Source organism: Pseudophryne corroboree, chromosome 2 (genome assembly GCF_028390025.1).
Source record: "Pseudophryne corroboree isolate aPseCor3 chromosome 2, aPseCor3.hap2, whole genome shotgun sequence".
NCBI classification, from domain to species: Eukaryota; Metazoa; Chordata; class Amphibia; order Anura; family Myobatrachidae; genus Pseudophryne; species Pseudophryne corroboree.
In genome coordinates this window covers 571,297,378-571,320,755 of record NC_086445.1, presented here as the reverse complement: position 1 = coordinate 571,320,755, position 23,378 = coordinate 571,297,378, and the positions used below count along the sequence as shown (strand labels likewise).

The 23,378-nt window shown below is 47.0% G+C and overlaps 1 protein-coding gene across 2 annotated transcripts in view; it reads right to left on the bottom strand.

Annotated features, from left to right (window-relative positions):
- Window positions 1–23,125, bottom strand: part of TRAPPC3 (trafficking protein particle complex subunit 3) — a 110,221-nt gene extending 87,096 nt beyond the window's left edge. The window contains exon 1 of one of the 2 annotated variants that reach the window (XM_063954409.1): window positions 23,034–23,125. In XM_063954409.1, coding sequence (XP_063810479.1) covers window positions 23,034–23,078 — 45 coding nt within the window. In that variant the 5' untranslated portion in view covers window positions 23,079–23,125. The remainder of the gene's footprint in view (window positions 1–23,033) is intronic. The other variant, XM_063954412.1, reaches the window with a different exon arrangement.
- Between the last annotated feature and the right edge of the window lie 253 nt (window positions 23,126–23,378).

The window sequence follows — 23,378 nt, the reverse complement described above, 5'->3', positions numbered from 1 at the left end:
GACAAAGGATGCAACAAACCCGTAGGCGGCAGACGTGGAGTTTTGTGCTGAGCACATTGAGGACACGAATTGACATACTCTTGAACATCTTTTTTCATAGTGTCCCACCAGTATGATCTTCGCAGAAATTCCCACATTTTCTGAATTCCCGGATGACCAGAAAACTTAGAAGTGTGTGCCCACTGCAACAGTCTCGGTCGAAATTTAACTGGTACCGACATTCTTCCCGGAGGAGGGCCCAACCTAGTGGGAGCTGCAGAAATAGAGATGGGACTGAGGATTAATGCCTTCCCCATAGTATTCTCCTCATCGGAAGCCATCACTGAACGGGATAGGGCATCCGCCTTGGTATTTAGAATTCCAGCCCGATACTTGATGATAAAGGAAAATCTGGTAAAGAAGAGCGCCCATCTCGCCTGACGGGGGTTCAAACATTGGGCCGTCTTTAGATACAGTAAATTCTTGTGGTCCGTAAAAATTGTGATTAAGTGTTTAGCACCCTCCAGAAGATACCTCCATTCTTCCAACGCAGATTTAATTGCCAGTAGCTCTTTGTCTCCGATGGTGTAATTTAGTTCAGCAGGGGAGAACTTGCGAGAATGAAACCCACACGGATGCAACTTCCCATCTGAGGCGTATTGCGAGAGTACAGCACCTATGCCTACCGTGGAAGCATCAACCTCCAAAAAGAATGGTTTTAGGAAATCTGGCTGCTGAAGTACGGGAGCAGATATAAAGGCGGTCTTCAACTGTTTGAACGCTGCTATTGCTTCAGAAGGCCAATTGCTTGGGTCAGCCCCTTTTTTAGTCAGAGCCGTAATAGGTGCCACGATGGTAGAGAAACCTCTTATAAATTTCCGATAATAATTTGCGAATCCTAGAAATCGTTGCACTGCTTTTAAGGAAAGAGGTTGAGTCCAATCCCGGATGGCCGAAAGTTTCTCCGGATCCATACGCAATTCAGTTCCAGAAATAATGTAGCCCAAAAATGAAATAGAAGGAACCTCAAAGGTGCACTTGGAGATCTTGCCATAAAGATGATTCTTGCGCAACCGAAGGAGTACTTCCTTAACTTGTAGTCGGTGCTCAGAAAGATTCTTAGAAAAAATCAAAATGTCATCCAAATAGACTACTACATTCAGATACAACATATCCCGAAAGACTTCATTAATGAATCCTTGAAAGACAGCGGGGGCGTTGCTGAGGCCAAATGGCATTACCAGGTACTCATAATGCCCATCTCTCGTATTGAAAGCCGTCTTCCACTCATCTCCTTGACGAATACGTATCAAGTTGTATGCTCCTCTTAAGTCAAGCTTAGTAAATACTCGAGCTCCACGCACTCTATCAAAAAGCTCTGTGATGAGCGGCAGAGGATACTTGTTTTTAATGGTGACTTCATTTAAACCACGATAGTCGATGCATGGTCTCAGCCCTCCATCTTTTTTTTTTACAAAGAAGAAGCCAGCTCCCGCTGGAGAAGTGGAGGGACGGATGAAGCCCTTCTGCAAATTCGACTTAATGTACTCAGACATAGCTTGTGTCTCTGGAACCGACAAAGGATAAGTGCGACCTCGAGGCGGTATTTTCCCAGGAATGAGCTCAATGGGACAGTCCCAAGCCCTATGCGGAGGTAATTTATCAGCCGCCTGTTCCGAGAAGACATCCAAAAACTCTCGATAAGCCTCAGGAACTAACTCCACGTCCAACTTGGCCGACGCACGGAGTGGAACGACAGGAGTAAGACAATTCAATCGGCAGAAAGGACTCCAAGAAATTATTTGTGTCGACCCCCAGTCGACATGAGGGTTGTGTAGCCTGAGCCAGGGAAAACCCAAAACGAGATCGTGAGACATTTCCTGAATAACTAGAAACTTCAGTTGTTCATGATGTAAAGCTCCCACTTGTAGCTGAATTGACTCAGACTGACTCGTAATCAAGGCGTTAGGAATTTGAACCCCGTTAATGGCTGTAATAGTAATAGGTCGTTCGACCAACTGTAATTTCAAACCCAAACTCTGGGCGCAGGAAAGAGAAATAAAATTCCCCGCAGCACCTGAATCCAAAAGAGCCATAACGGTCTTGACTTTTGTTTTAGTAGACAAAGATACTGAGAGTAAACAGTCCACTTCTGGAGAAGATTGAGAAACCACACCCAGCTTGACTTCCCCGGAACAGGCTAGGATTGCCCGTTTCCCGGGCGAGCTTTGCAAGACTTGAGGAAGTGATCCGCGGCTCCACAGTAGAGGCAAAGTTTGTTCTCACGCCGACGCTGTCGCTCCTCTGGAGACAGTCGAGACCGATTAATTTGCATGGGTTCGTCTGGAGCTGTCGTAACCGATGGTTTAGACGGAGGAGCCCGGAATCTGCACCGATCAGACCGAGAACGTTCGCCAACTCGTTCCTGCATGCGGAGATCCACTTTCACACAGAGCGAGATCAACTGTTCCAAGGAATCTGGCAAATCTCTTGTAATCAATTCGTCTTTAAGACGGTCGGACAGCCCGTTCCAGAAAGCGGCCCGTAAGGCATCATTATCCCAGCGCAATTCGGAAGCTATGGTCTGAAAATGAATCACATACTGACCCACTGAACGAGAGCCTTGTCGAACTCTAAGAAGATCTGAAGAGGCAGCGGCCGTTCTGCCAGGCTCATCAAAGATCCGGCGGAAAGATGAGATGAAATTAGTGTAGTTGGAAACCAAAGGATCAGATCGCTCCCATAAAGGAGACACCCATTCCAACGCTGAACCCTCAAGCAAGGAAATAATGTATGCTACTTTGGATCGATCCGTGGGAAAATTGTGTGTGAGGAGTTCAAACTGCACCTCGCACTGGTTAAGAAAACCACGGCAATTCTTCGGGTTGCCGTTGTAGCGAGAGGGAGTGGGAAGCTGAAGGCGTGACCTGGTACCGGACACTGCGTGAGCATTAACAGGAACGACTGCCGGAGTGGGTACTGGAGCTGGAACTGGAACTACTGAAGCCAGGGAAACCTGAATTTGATCCAACCTGCCGGATAGCTCTTGGAGATACCGCATCACCTGGTTTTGCGCCGCTTCCTGACTCTGTACACGGGAAACCAGATCTTGGATGGCACTTGCTTCTGGGTTCCGATTCCCCGGGTCCATGTGGCCTGTGTATACTATCACTGACCTGGTCGAAGGGTGTTGTGGACTCGGGGCTTCTTCCGGTGACAGGGAAGAGGAACCGCTACTGGGTCGCAATAGAGATGGCCGGATGTAGGTCTTCTTCATACAGGATGAAGACGGTAAGCAGGAAGCACGGAGGAATGATGAAGGTCTCCTGAAAAACAAGACTAGTGAAAGTGCTGAGTGCTGAGGTACAGAGATGCTGGTATTATTGAGGTGCTGAAGGCACTGAGGTGCTGAGACACCGAGGTACTGAGGTGTTGGAGTTCTGTGATACTAAGGTGCAGAGGCTCCGAGGTGCTGAGGTTCTATGGTGCTGAGGCACCGGAGTGCTGAGGAACAGAGGCACTGAGGTGCCGAGGTACTGAGGTGCTGATGGCGCTCAGGCGCCTTGGTGGCACGGAGGTGCGTGATAGCGCTCGGGCGCTTGGAGGCACGGAAGTGCGTGATGGCGCTCGGGCGCTTGGAGGCACGGAGGTGAGTGATGGCGCTCGGGCGCTTGGAGGCACGGAGGTGCGTGATGGCGCTCGGGCGCTTGGAGGCACGGAGGTGCGTGATGGCGCTCGGGCGCTTGGAGGCACGGAGGTGCGTGATGGCACTCGGGCGCTTGGAGGCACGGAAGTGCGTGATGGCGCTCGGGCGCTTGGAGGCACGGAGGTGCGTGATGGCGCTCGGGCGCTTGGAGGCACGGAGGTGCGTGATGGCGCTCGGGCGCTTGGAGGCACGGAGGTGCGTGATGGCGCTCGGGCGCTTGGAGGCACGGAGGTGCGTGATGGCGCTCGGGCGCTTGGAGGCACGGAAGTGCGTGAAGACACTGGAGACACTGGGACACTGGAGACACTGGAGACACTGGGACACTGGAGACACTGGAGACACTGGAGACACTGGAGACACTGGAGACACTGGAGACACTGGAACACTGGAGACACTGGAGACACTGGAACACTGGAGACACTGGAGACACTGGAGACACTGGAGACACAGCGGAAAATAGGAACAAGGGAGCTCTGGAAATCACTGCTTCAGACAAGCAGAACGATGATACACAGGCGCCGGCTCCCTGCTCGGCGTCTGGCTTTGAACCTCCCGCCTTGGTCTGATTGGCGGAGCGGGCAGATGACGTCAGCCCCGCTCCGCCTACCTAATCTAAAGCAGCATGGCGGCGCCCTCGCTCCGGGAGCCGCCGGAGAGACCCGCCGACCCGACGCCGGACCCCCGAGGCCGCCGGAGGGGAGAGACGCCAGGCCATCCAGGACACCCGCAGCGGTAAGCGCGGCCGCCGCTGCCCGCGGGGTGTGACAAAACCATTGACAAATATTATTTTATCTACCAGAGTTGTCAACCATTTAAATAAAAAAATTAAAGATATTATTTTTTATTTAAAATTACTACATATTTTTCTAACTGACATAATATAGTAACAAAACAGTAAAAGTTGGAGGAGGATGACGTTTAACTGCAGTGACTGTGAGCAATGAGCAGTGTATCCATCTGTCCTGTATTTCCCCATTTATAGAGGAGAAGGTCCTAACAGCAGTGATCGCGCGGAGCGAAATAATTTGTGGGTCCCATTGACCCCTCACTTGAAAAATTGGGGTCCTACTCCACTATTTCTGGGTCCCATCACATATTATGGGGGATGAGGGCAGAAAGCAGATGGGACAGTGCTGGGGAAGAAGGAGAGGGTTAGGGGCAGGAAATGCTAGGGGTAGGAAGGGAGTAAGGGTTGATAGCAGTTTGGGCAGTGCTGGCAGCAAGGAGGGGGTTAGGGAGAGGCAATACTGGGGGGAGAGTGGGATAGGGAGTGGGTAAAGGTATATAGCAGTTGGGGCAATACTCAGGGCAAGGAATGGGTTAGGGGCAGAAAGTGCTGGGGGTAAGGATAGAAAGCAGTTTGGGCAGTACTGGGGAAAAGGAGGTGATTGACAGGGGATACGGCCATTCAGTATTGGCTGAGGTACACACAGGACTCTGACTCAAAGCACGTCCTGCAGGACCCGGTCTCTTGTCCTCTAGTTATTGTAGAGCTATAAATAAAGGACAATAATAATGCAATGTCCAGCATGCCGACAGTAAAAGGCTTTCTCTATTCTTACATCCAGATTTACAACCTTAGCTACTATCTATATAAAAAAAAACAACAAACAACAAAGACTACATAGAAGGTATTGTAGGTGGGATGCGGTGAAGATGCCGGCTTTCTGGATCCTGGCAGTTGAAATACTGTTGCAGGAATCCCGACACTGGAACTCTGAAAGGGGCAGGAGACTGGCCCGGAATACCAACAGTAATAACAGCCGGAGGGTTAGGTTTAGGAATGGAAAGGGTGGGTTAGGCTGAGACTGCGAGGGTTGGGTATGTTAGGGATAGCTGAAGGGAGTTGGTGTTAGGTACCCCCGAGGGAGATTAATGGTCAGGCTGCGAAAGAGGGACGGTTAGGCTTTAAGCAGCGGGGATGGAGGTTGGGTTTAGGGTCATACACTAAGTCAGGCCTGGCCAACCTGTGGCTCTCCAGATGTTGTGAAACTACAAATCCCAGCATGCTCTGCCACAGTTTTTGCATTCCCTAATAGCAAACCTGTGGCAAGGCATGATGGGACTTTTAGTTTTACAACAGCTAGAGAGCCACAGGTTGGCCAGGCCTGCACTAAGGGGAAGGTTAGGGTTAGGCTGCAGAAACAGAGGGTTTGGGGGTAGGGGACATGATAAAATACCCTCTACTAACCCCTGTCATGATTTCATACATCGGGATCCTGGCGTCGGTATCATGATTGTCAGATCCCGTGCGCCGGCATTACATACTGATTCCCTGTAGGCCTGATACCAAAATTATATCTTTTCAGGTTGTGTAAGTGTGTTGGCGCTTACACACAAAAAAAAAAAAATTAATAACCCCAAATTACTGTCCTTGGTGTATGAGGAGAGTATAGGCATAAAATAACATATTTAATAATACATATTGTATATACAATTCTAAAAAAAACACACATGGCAAAGTATAAAATGGCAAAAATACTACTTTAGTGCTGCGGTGGGCTTAGCTTAGGTGGGCTAAGCACACCGCAGCACCCAGCACACTGCAGCACCCCTAGACGGTGAGAGACCCTGCATTTGGACTAAAGTATACCTGCACTGTTGCCACTTATACATTGCCATGTAACCATTGCACCCCCCCTCCCACACCCCCAATTACCTGACGCTGCTGCTCACGCTGCACCAGTGAGATAGACTCACGCACCCGCATCGCTACAGAGGCCGCACTTCAACTACCGCTCCCCACCTGCTGTCTGCTACTGCAAGATCAATGGCCTGGACCAATCTGGTGCCAGGTTCCCAGGGCAAGAAGGACAGAGGTCTCAGATGGGGAATGGCTGTGAGCGGTGAGTGACAGGGAAGATGGCCTCTGAGGAATGAGTGGGATCGGCAGGATGAGCTGCGAGTCAGAGTCCTATGTGTGCCTCAGCCAATAGCATTTCAGTATTGGCTAAGGCGCACACAGGGTTCTGGCTCGCAGCGCGTCCTGCCGGACCTGCTCTTTTTTAATTGTGAGTCCCACGTGAGCTGTAGCACGTAAAAACACGGTACAGCGCGTATTTTGCGATCACTGTAACAGAACTCTCAAAGCAGAAAGTGGACAAATCTATGGGGCCAGATGGGATACATCCAAGGATACTAAAAGAAGTGCTGGTAGCACCATTGACAGAATTATTCAACCAGTCATTAGCTACAGGAGTAATTCCAGAGGACTGGAAAAGAGTGAACGTAGTCCCAAAGTGGAAGGAAGGAAGAGGCAAACAACTAGAAACCAGTGAGCCTTACATCAGTAGTAGGGAAATTGATGGAAACACTCTTAAAAGAAAGAGTTGTAGATTATCTCAAATCCAGCAAGTTACAGGATCCTAAACAGCATGGATTCACTGGGGGGAGATCATGTCAAACAAACCTTATTGACTTTTTTGACTGTGTGACTAAAGTGATGGATAAAGGTGGAGCCATGGATATAGCTTATCTAGACTTTAGTAAGTCTTTTGACACTGTTCCACATCACAGACTGCTAAATAAACTTGAAAGTTTGGGATTGGATACTAGGATTATTGAATGGATAGGATCTCGGTTGCAGGATAGAAAACAGAGAGTTGTGGTAAATGGAGTGCATTCACAGGAGGGAAGTGTTACCAGTGGAGTACCCCAGGGATCTGTACTTGGACCAGTGCTTTTTAATATCTTTATTGGTGACATTGCAAATTGCATTAAAGGGAAAGTATGCCTTTTTGCAGATGACACAAAGGTATGCAACAGGGTAGACACACCAGGAGGGGTAAAACAAATGATTGAGGATCTAGGTAGACTAGAGGAATGGTCAAGAGTGTGCCAATTACAGTTTAATGCCAAAAAATGCAAAATCATGCACTTGTGTCTCAAAAATCCAAATATTAAATATAGTATTAATGGCACTATACTGGAAACTACTGAGGAGGAAAGGGATCTAGGAGTCACTATTTCAGGTGACTTAAAGGCAGGTAAGCAATGTAACAAAGCAAGGAGGAAGGCTAGTCAGATGCTTGGCTGCATTGGGAGAGGAATTAGCCGCAGAAAGAAGTAATAATGCCACTGTATAGGTTATTGGTACGGCCTCATCTAGAATACTGTGTTCAATTCTGGAGGCCATATCTTCAAAAGAATATTAATACATTAGATACAGTACTAAGAAGGACAACTAAAATGGTGCATGGCCTACATCACAAAACATACCCAGAAAGACTAAAAAAATCTCAATATGTATAGTTTGGAGCAGAGAAGGGAAAGGGGGGACATGATAGAAACTTTCAAATATATCAAGGGTTTTTTTTTCCCCATCAATTTTTATTAAATTTTTTGTTTTGCAAAACAGGGGTACAGAAGGAAAATAGGGAGGGGGGGGGGGATCAATACAAAAATACATGAGACAACAGAATGATGAAAATATACATACATTTCAAAGCCAGTCAAATATGTTCATCAGGAAAACTGCAGTGGACCCAGTAAAATAGAAAATAAGAGAGAATGGCGTAGTATAGAGGCGAATAAAATAAAGGCAAACAAAGGTGACATTGGGCACAGCGACAGCGTAATAACACAAATTACAGCGTTGAGAAGGGGGCACATCTAGACTCAAGGGAGGGGGAGGTCCCCAGCAGCAGAGAGGCTCTGAGGGTGTATGTCCGGGGAGGTGGAACGAAGTACCAATTGTGTACCCTCACCCTCCGTGACAAAAAGATGCCAAGGCATCCAGCGTACTAGGGGGGACTTAGCAGAAGAGGAATATGGGATGTACTCAGTCTCCATCAAAAAGTGTAGCTGGATTTTGTGTATGACTTTCAATAGAGGGGGCGGTAAAAATTGTTTCCAGTTCTGAGCCAGGGCCGCACGGGCAACCAGGCAAATATGGCCTAAAACATAATGTAAATGGGCCCCCACAAATCGCGGGAATACGTTCAATAGAGCTATGAGAGGGGAGGGGGGCAGGTTAAGCTCAAGAACTTTGTTAATTAGCCCAAATACCTCGACCCAATATAGTTTAATATGGGGGCAGGTCCAAAAAATATGGAAGAGGTGGCCCACCTCACCGCATAGACGCCAACAGGACTTTGAACATGCAGGCCAAATTGTGTGCAACCTATCAGGTGGGAGGAATAATCTATGCAGTAACTTAACGTGCATCTCGGTGTGGTTCAGGCATTTAGACATTGTAAAAGAAGACAGAAAAATGTGTTGCCATTGTGTGTCATGTAAGGTACAACCAATATCCTCCTCCCACCGGATTTGGGCTCTAGTTTTAGAAACGGGGATCAGTGCTAGTAGTGTCTTGTACCAGAACGAGATCTCACCTTTAGAAGTATCATTAGAGAGTCGGCCTAAGACCTGTGCTATAGAAGGGAGTGGTGGGGTGAGGACATGGTGAAGACTATTCCACCAATGTCGTATTTGATAGTATCGGAGCCTCTCAGAGTTAGGTAAAGAGAAGCGTCCCTGAATGTCAGAAAAGGAACCAAGCAAAGACCCATTAAACAAGTCTCCCAGGAAACCGATTCCCCTAGAACGCCAATTTGCAAGATTAAGATTAGGGACCAGGGTGGCCACTGTGCGTAACGAGACTAAAGACAAATTGTGAAAGGAAGGTGATAGGCCCACGGTCAGTTTGTCCCAGACCTGTAATGTGGCTCGAGTTGAGGGAAGGATATTTAAACCCGGTGGCCGCAGCAATTTAGGTAGCCAGAAGAGATCTCTCAAGGGAAACCTGGGGCAAGCTAATTCTTCCAGACACGTCCACCCCAAACGTGTATCACTACAAAGATCTTTAATCTGAGCTAAGAGGCAGGCCTCCTGGTATAGTGAGAGATTAGGCATATCCAAGCCACCATCTCTCCTTGGTAAATGCATCCTAGCGCGGGCGAGTTTAGGTGGGCGCGAAGACCATATGTAATTGGTGAGAATAGCAGTAGCCTTATCTAGATATTTATTCGGAAAAATATAGGGAATTGTACGAAACAGGAACATTAATTTGGGAAGCAACGACATTTTAAAAGCAGCCAGACGCCCCAGCCAAGATATCTCATAGTTAAGCCATGATTTGGTGAACAACTGAAGTGAGGCCAATATAGGAGGGAGGTTAATTTTGAAAACTGAAGAGGAAGACGGGGGGATATAAATACCCAAATATCGTATTGAGGTCGTTTGCCAATTGTATGGGTAATTAGCACGTAAAGAGGCAAAGGAGTGGGTAAGATTAATCGGCAGGGCATCAGTTTTAGATGCGTTTAATTTATAATAGGATGCTGCAGAGTACATATCTAAAATTTTATGTAAATGTGGAAGTGTAGTGCACGGGTTAGTTACAAATAAAAAAACATCGTCCGCAAACAGACAAAGTTTATGAAGGGTGGAACCTAACTGAAGTCCTGGGAACTGCGGGTCCGCTCGGATCTTAGCTGCTAAAGGCTCAATTGCCAGGACAAAAATGAGAGGGGAGAGAGGACATCCCTGGCGGGTGCCATTGTAAATTGAAAAGGGAAAATATAGAAAACCATTACTAAAGACCCGGGCCGACGGAGAGCTATACAAGGCTAGTATGGATGACAGGATTTGATCTCGAAGGCCGAATTTCAATAACACTTCTCGCATATAAGACCAATTTAAGCAGTCAAAAGCCTTCTCCGCGTCCAAAGATAACAGAAGGAGACCTTGCTTACGGGCTAAGGAGTCTACGAGGTTAAATACCATACGGGTGTTGTCAGACGCTTGTCTTCCAGGTATAAATCCGACCTGGTCTGGGTGTATCAGCGAGGGAAGGAGGGCATTCAGTCGGTAAGCTATTAGTTTAGCATATATTTTAATGTCCCCGTTTAATAATGCAATGGGGCTGTAATTTTGGCAAAGATTCAAATCTTTACCTGGTTTGGGGATCGTGACAATGCGAGCCTCCAGCATCTCTTTCGGGAGGGTGCCCTGAGAAGTAATATCATTGTAAACTGCCACTAGAGAGGGAGCCAGGAGATCCTGAAGGGAGACATAAAAATCATTAATAAAACCATCAGGGCCTGGTGCTTTACCTTTGGGGAGGGACTTGATCACCCTAAGGGTTTCTGATGTGGACCAAGGGGCATTCAGCATCTCTAATTGATCGTCTGAAATGGAAGGGAGTCTCAAATCAGCAAGAAAGGAGTTGATAGAGGAGAGAGTGGGTTGTGGAGTAGAGGGGTCAGTCGAAAGGTTATGTGCAAAACACAGCTGCCAGGCTATTAACCAACCAGCCCCGTTCTAGCCACATAACACCCATCCTCTACTCCCTTCACTGGCTGCCTGTACGATGGCGAATCATCTTCAAGATTGGCTTACTGAGTTTCAAAGCATTACATGACCAAGGTACCTGAAACAGCTTCTGACCCCATACTGCCCAACTCGATTACTGCGATCTGTAGATGAAGGACTTTTAGCAGTACCTAGAATCTACCGTAATTCATCTGGGGGGTCGAGCTTTTAGTCATGCGGCTCCGACTCTATGGAACTCACTTCCCCGCACAGTGCGAGAGGCCCCAACTATAGAATCCTTCAAAAGTAGACTCAAGACTTTTCTGTTTACTCAAGCATTTCCATAATGTCCCTTTTAGTGTCTTCATGCTTCTGTATTTTATGAAAATCTACTTCATTATTTTCTGTACTATATTATGCTATGTATCTGTTAAGCGCCTTGAGTCTTATTGGAGAAAGAGCGCTATATAAATAAAATTATTATTATTATTATTATTATTATTATAGAGTTGGGAATAGAAGTTGGCAAACGGATTCGATATCTCCAACGGGTTAGATATTTTGGCGCCCGTGGGGGATACAATAAGTCTAATTCTATTCCTGGCTTACGAGCAAGCATTTTCCCCGGTCTATTCCCTGTTAAATAAAATTTTTGACGCATCCTGTTTAGTGTGGCCTGGGTGCGTGCCATAAGCAATTTCTGGAGTTGGGACCGAGTGTCAACCAACTCTTTCTGGAGGGATTTCGAGGGTCTAGTTTGATTTTTGTTCTCCAACTCCTTTAATTTAAGCTCCAAATCATTCTGACGTTGTTGATTAAGTTTTTTAAGCTGCGCTCCTGCTTGTATTGTCACCCCCCCTAGTAACAGCTTTAAGGGCGCACCAAAAATTCAGGGTGGACGTGTCCGCGGGCCAATTAAATTCCATATAAGACGTGATACTGTCAACTATAATTTTTTTAGATATGGGATTAGCCAGTAGATGAGGAGATAGTCTCCAGGGACAGGGAGGGGAATGTTGACTAGCAATATCCCACTTAAGAATCATCGGGGCATGGTCTGACCAGGTGATAGGGAGAATGTCTACAGATCTGGCAAATTGGAGGGTCCATTTATCCGAAAACAGAAAATCAATGCCGGAATAAGAATTGTGAACGGGAGAATAGTAGGTGTATTCGCGACCGGAAGGGTTTTGGACTCGCCAAATATCATAGAGATCAAATTCAAGCAACTAAGAGATTACGAAAGGCTAAACATGGGGCGTTAGAGGAGGAAGAAGGCCTGGGAGACCTGTCCAATTTAGGATCAAGGACTAAATTAAAGTCCCCTGCGAGAAGAAGAGAGCCTGTACGAATCTTCTGAATAGCCAAACATAATTTACGAAAAAAAGCTACTTGGTTTGAATTAGGGGCATATGCCGAGACCAAAGTAACCGGTTTGTCATTTAAAAGGCCACTCAGGATAAGATAACGGCCATTTTTTATCAGCTATCTGGGAATGCAAGGTGAAGGAGACGGAATTTTTAAACAATATAGCCACACCGTTCCTCTTAAAGGGACCATTAGCAAAATACCCCAATGGAAATCTGCGGTCTTTAAAAATAGGGTCCGCCAAAGATGAAAAGTGTGTCTCTTGCAATGTGACAATATCCGCCTTGTGCCTAGCAAAATAGCCCAATGCTAACCTTCGCTTATTAGGGGAGTTCAACCCCTTAACATTCATGGATAAAACCTGAACCATCGAAGCAAACTAATGCATGCTGTCTCATTTTAAAAGATCCACAAGTGGAGCTAATCACTTAACAGTGCGGAGACCTGGAAAACGCGCACTGTTGGTAGCTCTCGAGGACCAGGGTTGGCTACTCCTGTTCTAAAGAGACACTTCTCTGCAGCAGTTGTTAATTTTATGCCCTATAATAGTGCCCTAGTTCATTTTCTGAACCATAGTAGATCCTTATTTAATGTTATGCCCCATAGTAGTGCCCTTGTTTCTTTTATGAATCGTAGTAGTGCTTAAGTTCGCCCTACATCACATTTCAGAGCTGCCAGTACACATTATGCAACACAGTATCCCCAATTCATATTATATATAGTGCTCCCCGTACATATTGTGCCTCATTACAGTGCCCGGTTTCATATTATATAACATTAAAATGCCCTTTAGTTCATTTTATACCACACTACAATGAGCAGGTCCAGGGGCATACCTAGATATATTGAAGGCCCCAATAAAAAAGTTTGAAAGGACCCCTATGTACCACCCAATGGCGAAAAAATAAGATTTTAAACCTACCGGTAAATCTTTTTCTCCTAGTCCGTAGAGGATGCTGGGGACTCCGTAAGGACCATGGGGTATAGACGGGCTCCGCAGGAGACATGGGCACTCCAAAGACATTAGATGGGTGTGCACTGGCTCCTCCCTCAATGCCCCTCCTCCAGACCTCAGTTAAAGAACTGTGCCCAGAGGAGACGGACAGTACGAGGAAAGGATTTTTGTTAATCTAAGGGCAAGATTCACACCAGCCCACACCATATAACCTGGAACATACGCAACCAGTTAACAGTATGAACAAAACAGCATCAGCCAAAGACTAATCTTAACTGTAACATAACCCTTATGTAAGCAATAACTATATACAAGCCTTCCAGAAATATGTTCGCACTGGGACGGGCACCCAGCATCCTCTACGGACTAGGAGAAAAAGATTTACCTGTAGGTTTAAAATCTTATTTTCTCTTACGTCCTAGAGGATGCTGGGGACTCCGTAAGAACCATGGGGATTATACCAAAGCTCCAGACCGGGCGGGAGAGTGCGGATGACTCTGCAGCCAGGGCCGGTTCAAGGGCGCTCTGCGCCCCGGGCAGGAAAAGGGGCGTGTCCTAATACAGGGGGCGTGGTCAGTTACGCCCCCTGTACATTGCTAGCGCCGCTTGAATGCTGAGCGGTGCGCGATGACGTCATCGCGCACCGCACAGCAAAAGGTCCTCTCCACGAAGGGAAACTAGACGCTATGCGTCTAGTTCCCTTCGTGGAGAGGACCTTTGCTGTGCGGTGCGCGATGACGTCATCGCGCACCGCTCAGCAAAGTTACTCTCCACGAAGGGAAACTAGACGCATAGCGTCTAGTTCCCTTCACAGGAGGTGGACGAGGACGGCAGCGGGTAGCGGGCAGCGGAGGCGGACGGGGGACACAGCGGGCAGCAGTGGCGGATCTTGCCACGGTGCGGCGCCCTCCGGATGGCACCAGCGCCCTCTGGAAGGCGGCGCCCCGGGCAAAAGTCCTGCTTGCCCGTGGCAAGATCAGCTACTGTCTGCAGCACCGATTGAGCAACCACGAGGTCCTCATCAGCCAGGGTATCAAACTTGTAGAATTTAGCAAAAGTGTTTGAACCCGACCAAGTAGCTGCTCGGCACAGCTGTAATGCTGAGGCGCCTCGGGCAGCCGCCCAAGAAGAGTCCACCTTCCTAGTGGAATGGGCCTTTACCGAATTTGGTAATGGCAATCCAGCCGTAGAATGAGCCTGCTGAATAGTGTTACAGATCCAGCGAGCAATAGTCTGCTTAGAAGCAGGAACGCCAACCTTGTTGGCTGCATACAGGACAAACAGTGCCTCTGTTTTCCTAACCCGAGCCGTCCTGGCTACATAAATTTTTAAGGCCCTGACTACAGCAAGGGACTTGGAATTCTCCAAGTCACCCGTAGACACAGGTACCACAATAGGTTGGTTCATATGAAACGATGAAACCACCTTAGGCAAAAATTGAGGACGAGTCCTCAACTCTACTCTATCCACATGGAAAATCAGATAGGGGCTTTTGTGAGATAAAGCCGCCAATTCAGACACCAGCCTTGCAGATGCCAAGGCCAACAACATGACCACCTTCCAAGTGAGAAATTTTAATTTAACCGTTTGAAGAGGTTCAAACCAGTGAGATTTTAGGAACTGTAACACCACGTTAAGGTCCCATGGTGCCACTGGGGGCACAATAGGAGGCTGGATGTGCAGCACTCCCTTTACAAAAGTCTAGACTTCTGGAAGAGGAGCCAATTCCTTCTGAAAGAAAATTGATAGGGCCGAAATCTGTACCTTAATGGAGCCTAACTTTAGGCCCATATCCACTCCTGTCTGTAGAAAGTGGAGAAAACGGCCCAGATGGAAATCTTCCGTAGGAGCATTCTTGGCTTCACACCAAGATACATACTTCCTCCAGATACGGTGATAATGTTTCGCCGTCACCTCCTTCCTAGCCTTTATTAGAGTAGGGATGACTTCCTCCGGAATACCTTTCCCAGCTAGGATTTGGTGTTCAACCGCCATACCGTCAAACGTAACCGCGGTAAGTCTTGGAACACGCAGGGCCCCTGCTGCAACAGGTCCTCCCTGAGAGGAAGAGGCTACAGATCTTCTGTGAGCATTTCCTGAAGATCTGAATACCAGGCCCTTCGAGGCCAATCTGGAACAATGAGTATTGTCTGCACTCTTTTTCGTCTTATGATTCTCAATATTTTTGAGATGAGCGGAAGAGGAAGGAACACATAGACCAACTGAAACACCCAGGGTGTCACCAGGGCGTCCACCGCTACTGCCTGAGGGTCCCTTGACCTGGCACAATACCTCCAAAGCTTCTTGTTGAAGCGAGATGCCATCATGTCTATTTGAGGAAGTCCCCAATGACTTGTTATCTCTGCAAAAACTTCTTGATGAAGTCCCCACTCTCCTGGATGGAGATCGTGTCTGCTGAGAAAGTCTGCTTCCCAGTTGTCCACTCCTGGAATGAAGACAGCTGACAGAGCGCTTATGTGATTTTCCGCCCAGCGAAGAATCCTGGTGGCTTCCGCCATTGCCACTCTGCTCCTTGTCCCACCTTGGCGGTTTACATGAGCAACGGCTGTGACGTTGTCTGATTGAATCAGAACCGGTAGGTTGCGAAGAAGATTCTCCGCTTGTCGTAGGCCGTTGTATATGGCCCTCAACTCCAGTACGTTGATGTGTAGACAAGCCTCCTGGCTTGACCAGAGTCCCTGAAAATTTCTTCCTTGTGTGACTGCTCCCCATCCTCGGAGGCTCGCATCCGTGGTCATCAGAACCCAGTCTTGAATACCGAACCTGCGACCCTCGAGAAGGTGAGCACTCTGCAGCCACCACAGGAGAGAGACCCTGGCCCTGGGGGACAGGCTTATTTTCTGATGCATTTGTAGATGGGACCCCGACCACTTGTCCAGAAGGTCCCACTGAAATGTCCTCGCATGGAACCTGCCGAAGGGGATGGCCTCGTAGGCCGCCACCATTTTTCCCAGTACTCGAGTGCATTGATGGACTGACACTCTTTTTGGTTTTAGCAGGTCCCTGACCATGTTCTGGAGTTGCTGGGCTTTTTCCATTGGGAGAAAAACCCTCTTCTGTTCCGTGTCCAGAATCATGCCTAAGAAAGATAGCCGAGTCGTTGGAATCAACTGTGACTTTGGTAGATTTAGAATCCAGCCGTGCTGCTGCAGCACTCTCAAGGAGTGCGACTCGCTTTTCAGCAATTGACCTCTCGATCTCGCTTTTATCAGGAGATCGTCCAAGTACAGGATAATTGCGACTCCCTGCCTGTGCAGGAGCACCATCATTTCCGCCATTACCTTGGTGAAAATCCTCGGGGCCGTGGAAAGCCCAAACGGCAACGTCTGAAACTGGTAATGACAGTCCTGTACAGCGAATCTCAGGTACACCTGATGAGGAGGATACATGGGGACATGAAGGTATGCATCCTTTATGTCTAGTGACACCATAAAATCCCCCCCTTCCAGGCTGGAGATAACTGCCCGGAGCGATTCCATCTTGAATTTGAACTTTTTCAAGTACAGGTTTAGGGATTTTAGATTCAGAATGGGTCTGACCGAGCCATCTGGTTTCGGGACCACAAACAGGGTTGAATAGTACCCTTTCCCCTGTTGGACCAGGGGAACCTTGATAATCACTTGCTGTTGATACAGCTTTTGAATTGCAGCTAAAACTATTTCCCTCTCTGGGGGAGAAGCTGGCAAAGCCGACTTGAAAAATCGGCGAGGAGGCACCTCTTTGAATTCCAGTTTCTAGCCTTGGGATATAATTTCCATCGCCCAAGGATCCACGTCTGACAGAATCCAGACCTGGCTGAAGAGTCGAAGACGTGCCCCCACCGGCACGGACTCCCTCAGTGGAGCTCCAGCGTCATGCGGTGGATTTAGTAGAAGCCGCAGAGGACTTCTGCTCCTGGGAACTAGCCGTAGCAGGCATTCTTTTCCCTCTACCCTTACCTCTGGCGAGGAAGGAAGAGCCCCGACCTATTCTGGACTTATGCGACCGAAAGGACTGCATCTGATATTGTGGTGTTTTCTTTTGCTGTGGGGGAACATAAGGCAAAAAAGAAGATTTACCCGCGGTAGCCGTGGAAACCAGGTCAGCGAGACCCTCCCCAAATAAGACCTCACCCTTGTAAGGTAAAACTTCCATATGTCTCTGAGTCGGCATCACCCGTCCATTGGCGGGTCCACAGGGCTCGCCTAGCAGAAATAGCCATGGCGTTGGCTCTTGAACCTAACAGCCCAACGTCTCTCGCAGCGTCTCTCATATATAAGGCTGCGTCTTTAATGTGACCCAAGGTCAATAAAATGCTATCCCTATCTAGGGTGTCAATGTCAGATGACAAGTTATCTGCCCATGCTGCTACGGCGCTACATACCCATGCCGACGCTACTGCCGGTCTGAACAAGGCACCCGTATGTGTATAAATTGATTTTAAGGTAGTTTCCTGTCTGCGACCATCAGGATCCTTGAGGGCTGCTGTGTCCGGAGATGGTAGCGCCACCCTTTTGGACAAGCGCATTAAAGCCTTGTCCACCCTGGGCGAGGATTCCCACCGTAATCTGTCCTGCGCAGGGAAAGGGTACGCCATAAGAATTCTCTTGGGAATCTGCAGTTTCTTGTCTGGAGTTTCCCAAGCCTTTTCAAATAAAGCGTTCAGCTCATGAGACGGGGGAAAGGTTCCCTCAGGTTTCTTTTCCTTAAACATGCATACCCTCGTGTCAGGGACAGAGGGGTCATCTGTGATATGCAAAACATCTTTTATAGCAATAATCATATAATGAATGGCTACCCTTGGGTGTAACCTCGCATCATCGTAGTCGACACTGGAGTCAGAATCCGTGTCAATATCAGTGTCTGCTACGTGGGACAGGGGATGTTTCTGAGACCCTGAAGGGCCCCGTGACACAACCAAAGCCATGGATTGACTCCCTGTTTCTTCCCTGGACTCTCCAATCTCTTATGTAATAAAGACACATTTGCATTTAATACATTCCACATATCCAACCAATCAGGTGTTGGCGTCACCGACGGAGACACCACAATCATCTGTTCTACCTCCTTCTTAGATGAGCCTTCCGCTTCAGACATGCCGACACACACGTACCGACACCCCCAAACACTCAGGGATATATATCTATATGGAGACAGTCCCCCAATTTGGAGAGACAGAGAGAGAGTATGCCAGCACACACCCAGCGCCACCGGAAAAAAATCCCAGTCAGTACAGCGCATATTATATATATATATATATATATATATATATATATATATAATAATACACTCACTGCGCCAAATAAATGTGCCCCCCCCCTCTTTTGTGCCCTCTGTACTTGTGTTCAGCAGGGGAGAGTCCGGGGTGCCAGCTTCTCTGCAGCGTGCTGTGGAGAAAATGGCGCTGGTTAGTGCTGGAGGATCAAGCTCCACCCCCTCAATGGTGGGCTTCGGTCCCGCTCAAATGTTTATACTGGCGGGGGTTTCTGTAATATACTGCCTCCGCAGTATATATATATCTATGTCAGTGTCCCTAGAAGTTTATGAGTGCTGCCCAGGGCGCCCCCCCCCCTGCGCCCTGCACCCATACAGTGCCGTCAGTGTGTGTGAATGTGGGAGCAATGGCGCGAAGCGATACCGCTGCGCGGTACCTCAGTGAAGATCAGAAGTTTTCTGCCGCCTTTGAAGTCTTCTTTCTTCTTATACTCACCCGGCTTCTATCTTCCGGCTCTGCGAGGATGACGGCGGCGCGGTTACGGGACGAACAACGAGGGTGAGACCTGTGTTCCGACCCTCTGGAGCTAATGGTGTCCAGTAGCCTAAGAAGCAGAGCCTATCATTTAAGTAGGTCTGCTTCTCTCCCCTCAGTCCCACGCTGCAGGGAGCCTGTTGCCAGCAGTGCTCACTGAAAATAAAAAAAACTAACAAAAGTCTTTTTCAGAGAAACTCAGTAGAGCTCCCCTGCAGTGCATCCAGTCTCCTCTGGGCACAGGATCTAACCGAGGTCTGGAGGAGGGGCATCGAGGGAGGAGCCAGTGCACACCCATCTAAAGTCTTTAGAGTGCCCATGTCTCCTGCGGAGCCCGTCTATACCCCATGGTCCTTACAGAGTCCCCAGCATCCTCTAGGACGTAAGAGAAATGTATAGAACACATGTAAGTTTGACACGGAAGGTGGGCCCCTCTCAGCTCTGGGCCACATAGCAGCTGCACTGCCTGCACCTATGGTAGCTACGCCCTTAGACATAGGGATATCCTTACAAAGAAATAAGGATCAAATAAGGTTTGAGATAAAAATATGGTAAAAAAAAATAGGGGGGGGGGGGGGAGCAGGCTAGATGGGCCAAGTGGCTCTTATCTGCCGTCAAATTCTATATTTTTATCCTCAGTATTCTGTAATTGTTATATTTCTAAAATGTAGATTTTGTTTTATGTATTTTAACTCTTTTATGACTGGAGGTAAGTCATGAGCGATAAGTTTTATTATTTCGCAGCCCTTGGATGGGGGGGGGGGGGGGGGGGGGACAGCCTCGGGCTTCACCCCTGGCCCTTGGGTGGCTGGGGGGGGACCCCTTGATTGAAGGGGTCCCCACTCCCCCAGGGTACCCCGGCCAGGGGTGACTAGTTGGATATTTAATGCCACGTCCGCAGGGCGCTGTATAAAAGTGACCCCGGCTGTGGCATTATCTGTCCAGCTAGTGGAGCCCGATGCTGGTGTAAAAAATACGGGGGACCCCTACGCTTTTGGTCCCCCGTATTTTTTGCACCAGCACCAGGCGCAGAGCCCGGTGCTGGTTTTAAAAATACGGGGGATCCCCTGTCAGTTTTCCCCCCAGATTTTTAGAACCAGGACCGGCTCGAAGAGCCCGAGGCTGGTTATGCTTTGGAGGGGGGACCCCACGCAATTTTTTTTCGTGGTTTTTACCGGTTTTCCCGTTTTTTTTACATTTTTACAAGTCTAATCAAAATTCGTCAAATCGGACGTTTTTCGACAGCGGGACTGTCGAATCCGTTTTTTATTGAATATGTTGAATTCCGGCACCCACTTGCCGGAATTCGACGGTCGAATTGTGTCGAATTAAAAAACGGGCGAAAAATTGCCGCGATTCGCCGGCAATTGCATATACCCCTAAATCTATTCGGTTTTTTTTTCCACAAGCAATAAGACTTTCTTACATTCGGTAGCATGTTGGAATAACTAGGGTAAAAAGTGAATCATACATAAAAGAAATAGACTTTCCCTGAATGTTCAGACCAGGAGCAGTTAGAGATGATTTTCTTAGGAGTCCTGATTAAGGTCCTCCATCCATATATCAGGGTCTTGTCGTGCTGTATCCCTCTGACGTCATGTGATGATATAATGCATTTCCTGCTACAAATTCTAAAGTGCACAGCACAGTGTTTACTTTGAAATCCCTGTGTAATGATCATGGTAATATAGGGCAATTACACATGAGCTGTCTTATTAATAATGGGCAAATACAGAAGCTGATGGAGCCTCTGGAAGTGTAAGAAGAAAAATCAGATAATTGAATTTGCTCCAATATATGGTTATTAATCTTGGCGCCTGATGTTCTGGCTGTCAAGGACAGTGGGGGTCCAACTTATGGCCTACAGCTCATATGGGGAGGATTGGTCCATCGGGGTACCGGGTAGACTAGATTCCCGGGTGGCCAATCCCATGTACACTAAGATCTATAGCTACAGCATTATTTGGTACTTTTTTTTTTTTATATAGTAGAGACCAGAATGCAGATTGGTTAAGATTTGTTTTTATTTATTTATTCCATTGCGCTTTACAGTTTTATGCTCCTGGACAGAAAGAAGCATCAGCTTGTCTAATTAAGGAGACAAACATTTTTAGCTTTGAAATGTTGAGGGAGAACTGTGCAGTCATTCCAACGCATAGGCCATAATCGAGAAATGTTCATTAAACGACTAATGAAAATTAGAGGAAAAGGTGATTATAAATATTTAAGTTGAAGATACAAAACAAGTGCTGTATTACTGTTATGCATACAGTATTTGTAACAGTTTTATGGGTCAAAGGTGTCACAAATTATTCACTAATATATTGAATATAGAGTGACATTACTTTTCAACATGTGGTAATGACAAGCATTGCATTATCCACTTATCCGTGTTCTTGAAAGACTAAGGAGTAAATTTACTAAGGTGGGAGTGTTTTTTTAAGAACTGGTGATGTTGCCCATAGCAACCAATAAGATTATACATAACATTTGTCTAGCTGCTTCTAGAAGATATCCAATTGGTTGCTAAGGGCAACATCACCAGTTCTACAAAAACTCCCACCTTAGTAAATTTACCCCTAAGGAGTTATAGTGCAGTGAGAAGCCCTGTTTTCAGCTTTTCTCTGCTTCACCCTGTTCACAGAGTGGGTTGCCGTGGAGAAGTTCATCACTTCTCTAGCAGCACCCTCTTTATTGCCCAGCAGCCACTGATGGCATTTTCCTCTGACCTGCTAGTCAGAGACGGCACATGTGCATAACAGTCCACAGAACAGAAGCAGCAGCTGCTCAGATGAAATCACAAGAAGACTGGACCACTGGAGCCCAGGATACCAGATTGCATCACAGGCAAGGTAAATATACATGATTCCTAACCAAACAAAGCTATATATCATATTAAACTAAGATGATGTATAGTGAAAAACAACAAAGAGATAATGCACATTTATATGAATAGAGTGGACCAAAATATATGAACTGACAACTTCCAGGTGACGGCTGTGATAGAACAGACCCTGGTCATGTTCTATTTTAGAGAGTGTTCCAGTGCCATGGTTTGACTCTGCGGCCTGTGGCAGGTCACACCCTTTCCTCTCATGCTGTGTCACTATATTAGATAAAAACAATTTTGGGCATAAATGGAAACACAGAATTTAACACTATTCTTTACTGGAATAGCAAATTGCTTTATTATCTCTGTAATGTTGTCTCACAAACTGTCCTTATGTTACACGTTTATTACTAATAACTAGGCCCCGGATTTTTAGGACCTAAAAAAATTAAAATTAGGTGGGGCTGGGGGGAGGGAGTGTGTGTGTGTGTGTGTGTGTGTGTGTGTGTGTGTGTGGGGGGGGGTATGGGGGTTGGTGGGTTCAATCTATGGTTTATTATTTTATAGGTTTTAAAAATTTCAGTTTAGGAATTTGTACATTGTGTAAAAAAAAAAAAAAAAATCATGCAACGTATCTTTATGTATGAAACACTGACTTTAATACAGATGTGTCCTGCTACTTCCTTTGCTCTTGTGATGCGAACACATTGCAGGAGCGCTATGCCGCGGAAGGCTGCAATACATTGGCAGGTATGGCTTTCCCATAGAAGCAAATTAATTGCTTGTGTATGCGTACGGTCGCACCTTCAAATCTTGGGAGCCAGCAGTCACAATGAGTATGCTACACAGCAAAGCTGTAACGGGACACATCTGTATATATGAATTACATATGAAAACTACCATTCCTCCACTAAATTTATATAGTTTCAACTTAAGTAACAGAAATAGGTCTTTTTTGGTTCTAACAGTCAAAATAGGTACATTTAGGTACTATCACCCAGATTAGGTAATTTTAGGTCCTGTAGAAATGAAGTATATTATTCCCTGATACATAAAACATATAAGGAAACTGAAATTTTGAGTGTAATGGGAAAGAATTATAAAAATGTTAGAACCTAAGAATTGTGGGCTTACTAGTAACATCTAAAATACTAAGACAAATGTGGTAGAAAACTGTAAAAAGGCAACATACATATTGGGCGATATTCAATTTTCTCTTACGTCCTAGAGCAGGCATTCCCAACCACGGTCCTCAAGGCACACCAACAGTGCAAGTTTTAGTGATATCCAGGCTTCAGCACAGATGGTTAAATCAAAATAACTGAGGTGCTAATTAAGTCACCTGTGCTGAAGCCTGGATATCACTAAAACCTGCACTGTTAGTATGCCTTGAGGACCATGGTTGGGAATGCCTGTCCTAGAGGATGCTGTGGTCCACATTAGTACCATGGGGTCTAGACTGGTCCACTAGGAGCCACTGGCACTTTAAGAGTTTGAGAGTGTGGGCTGGCTCCTCCCTCTATGCCCCTCCTACCAG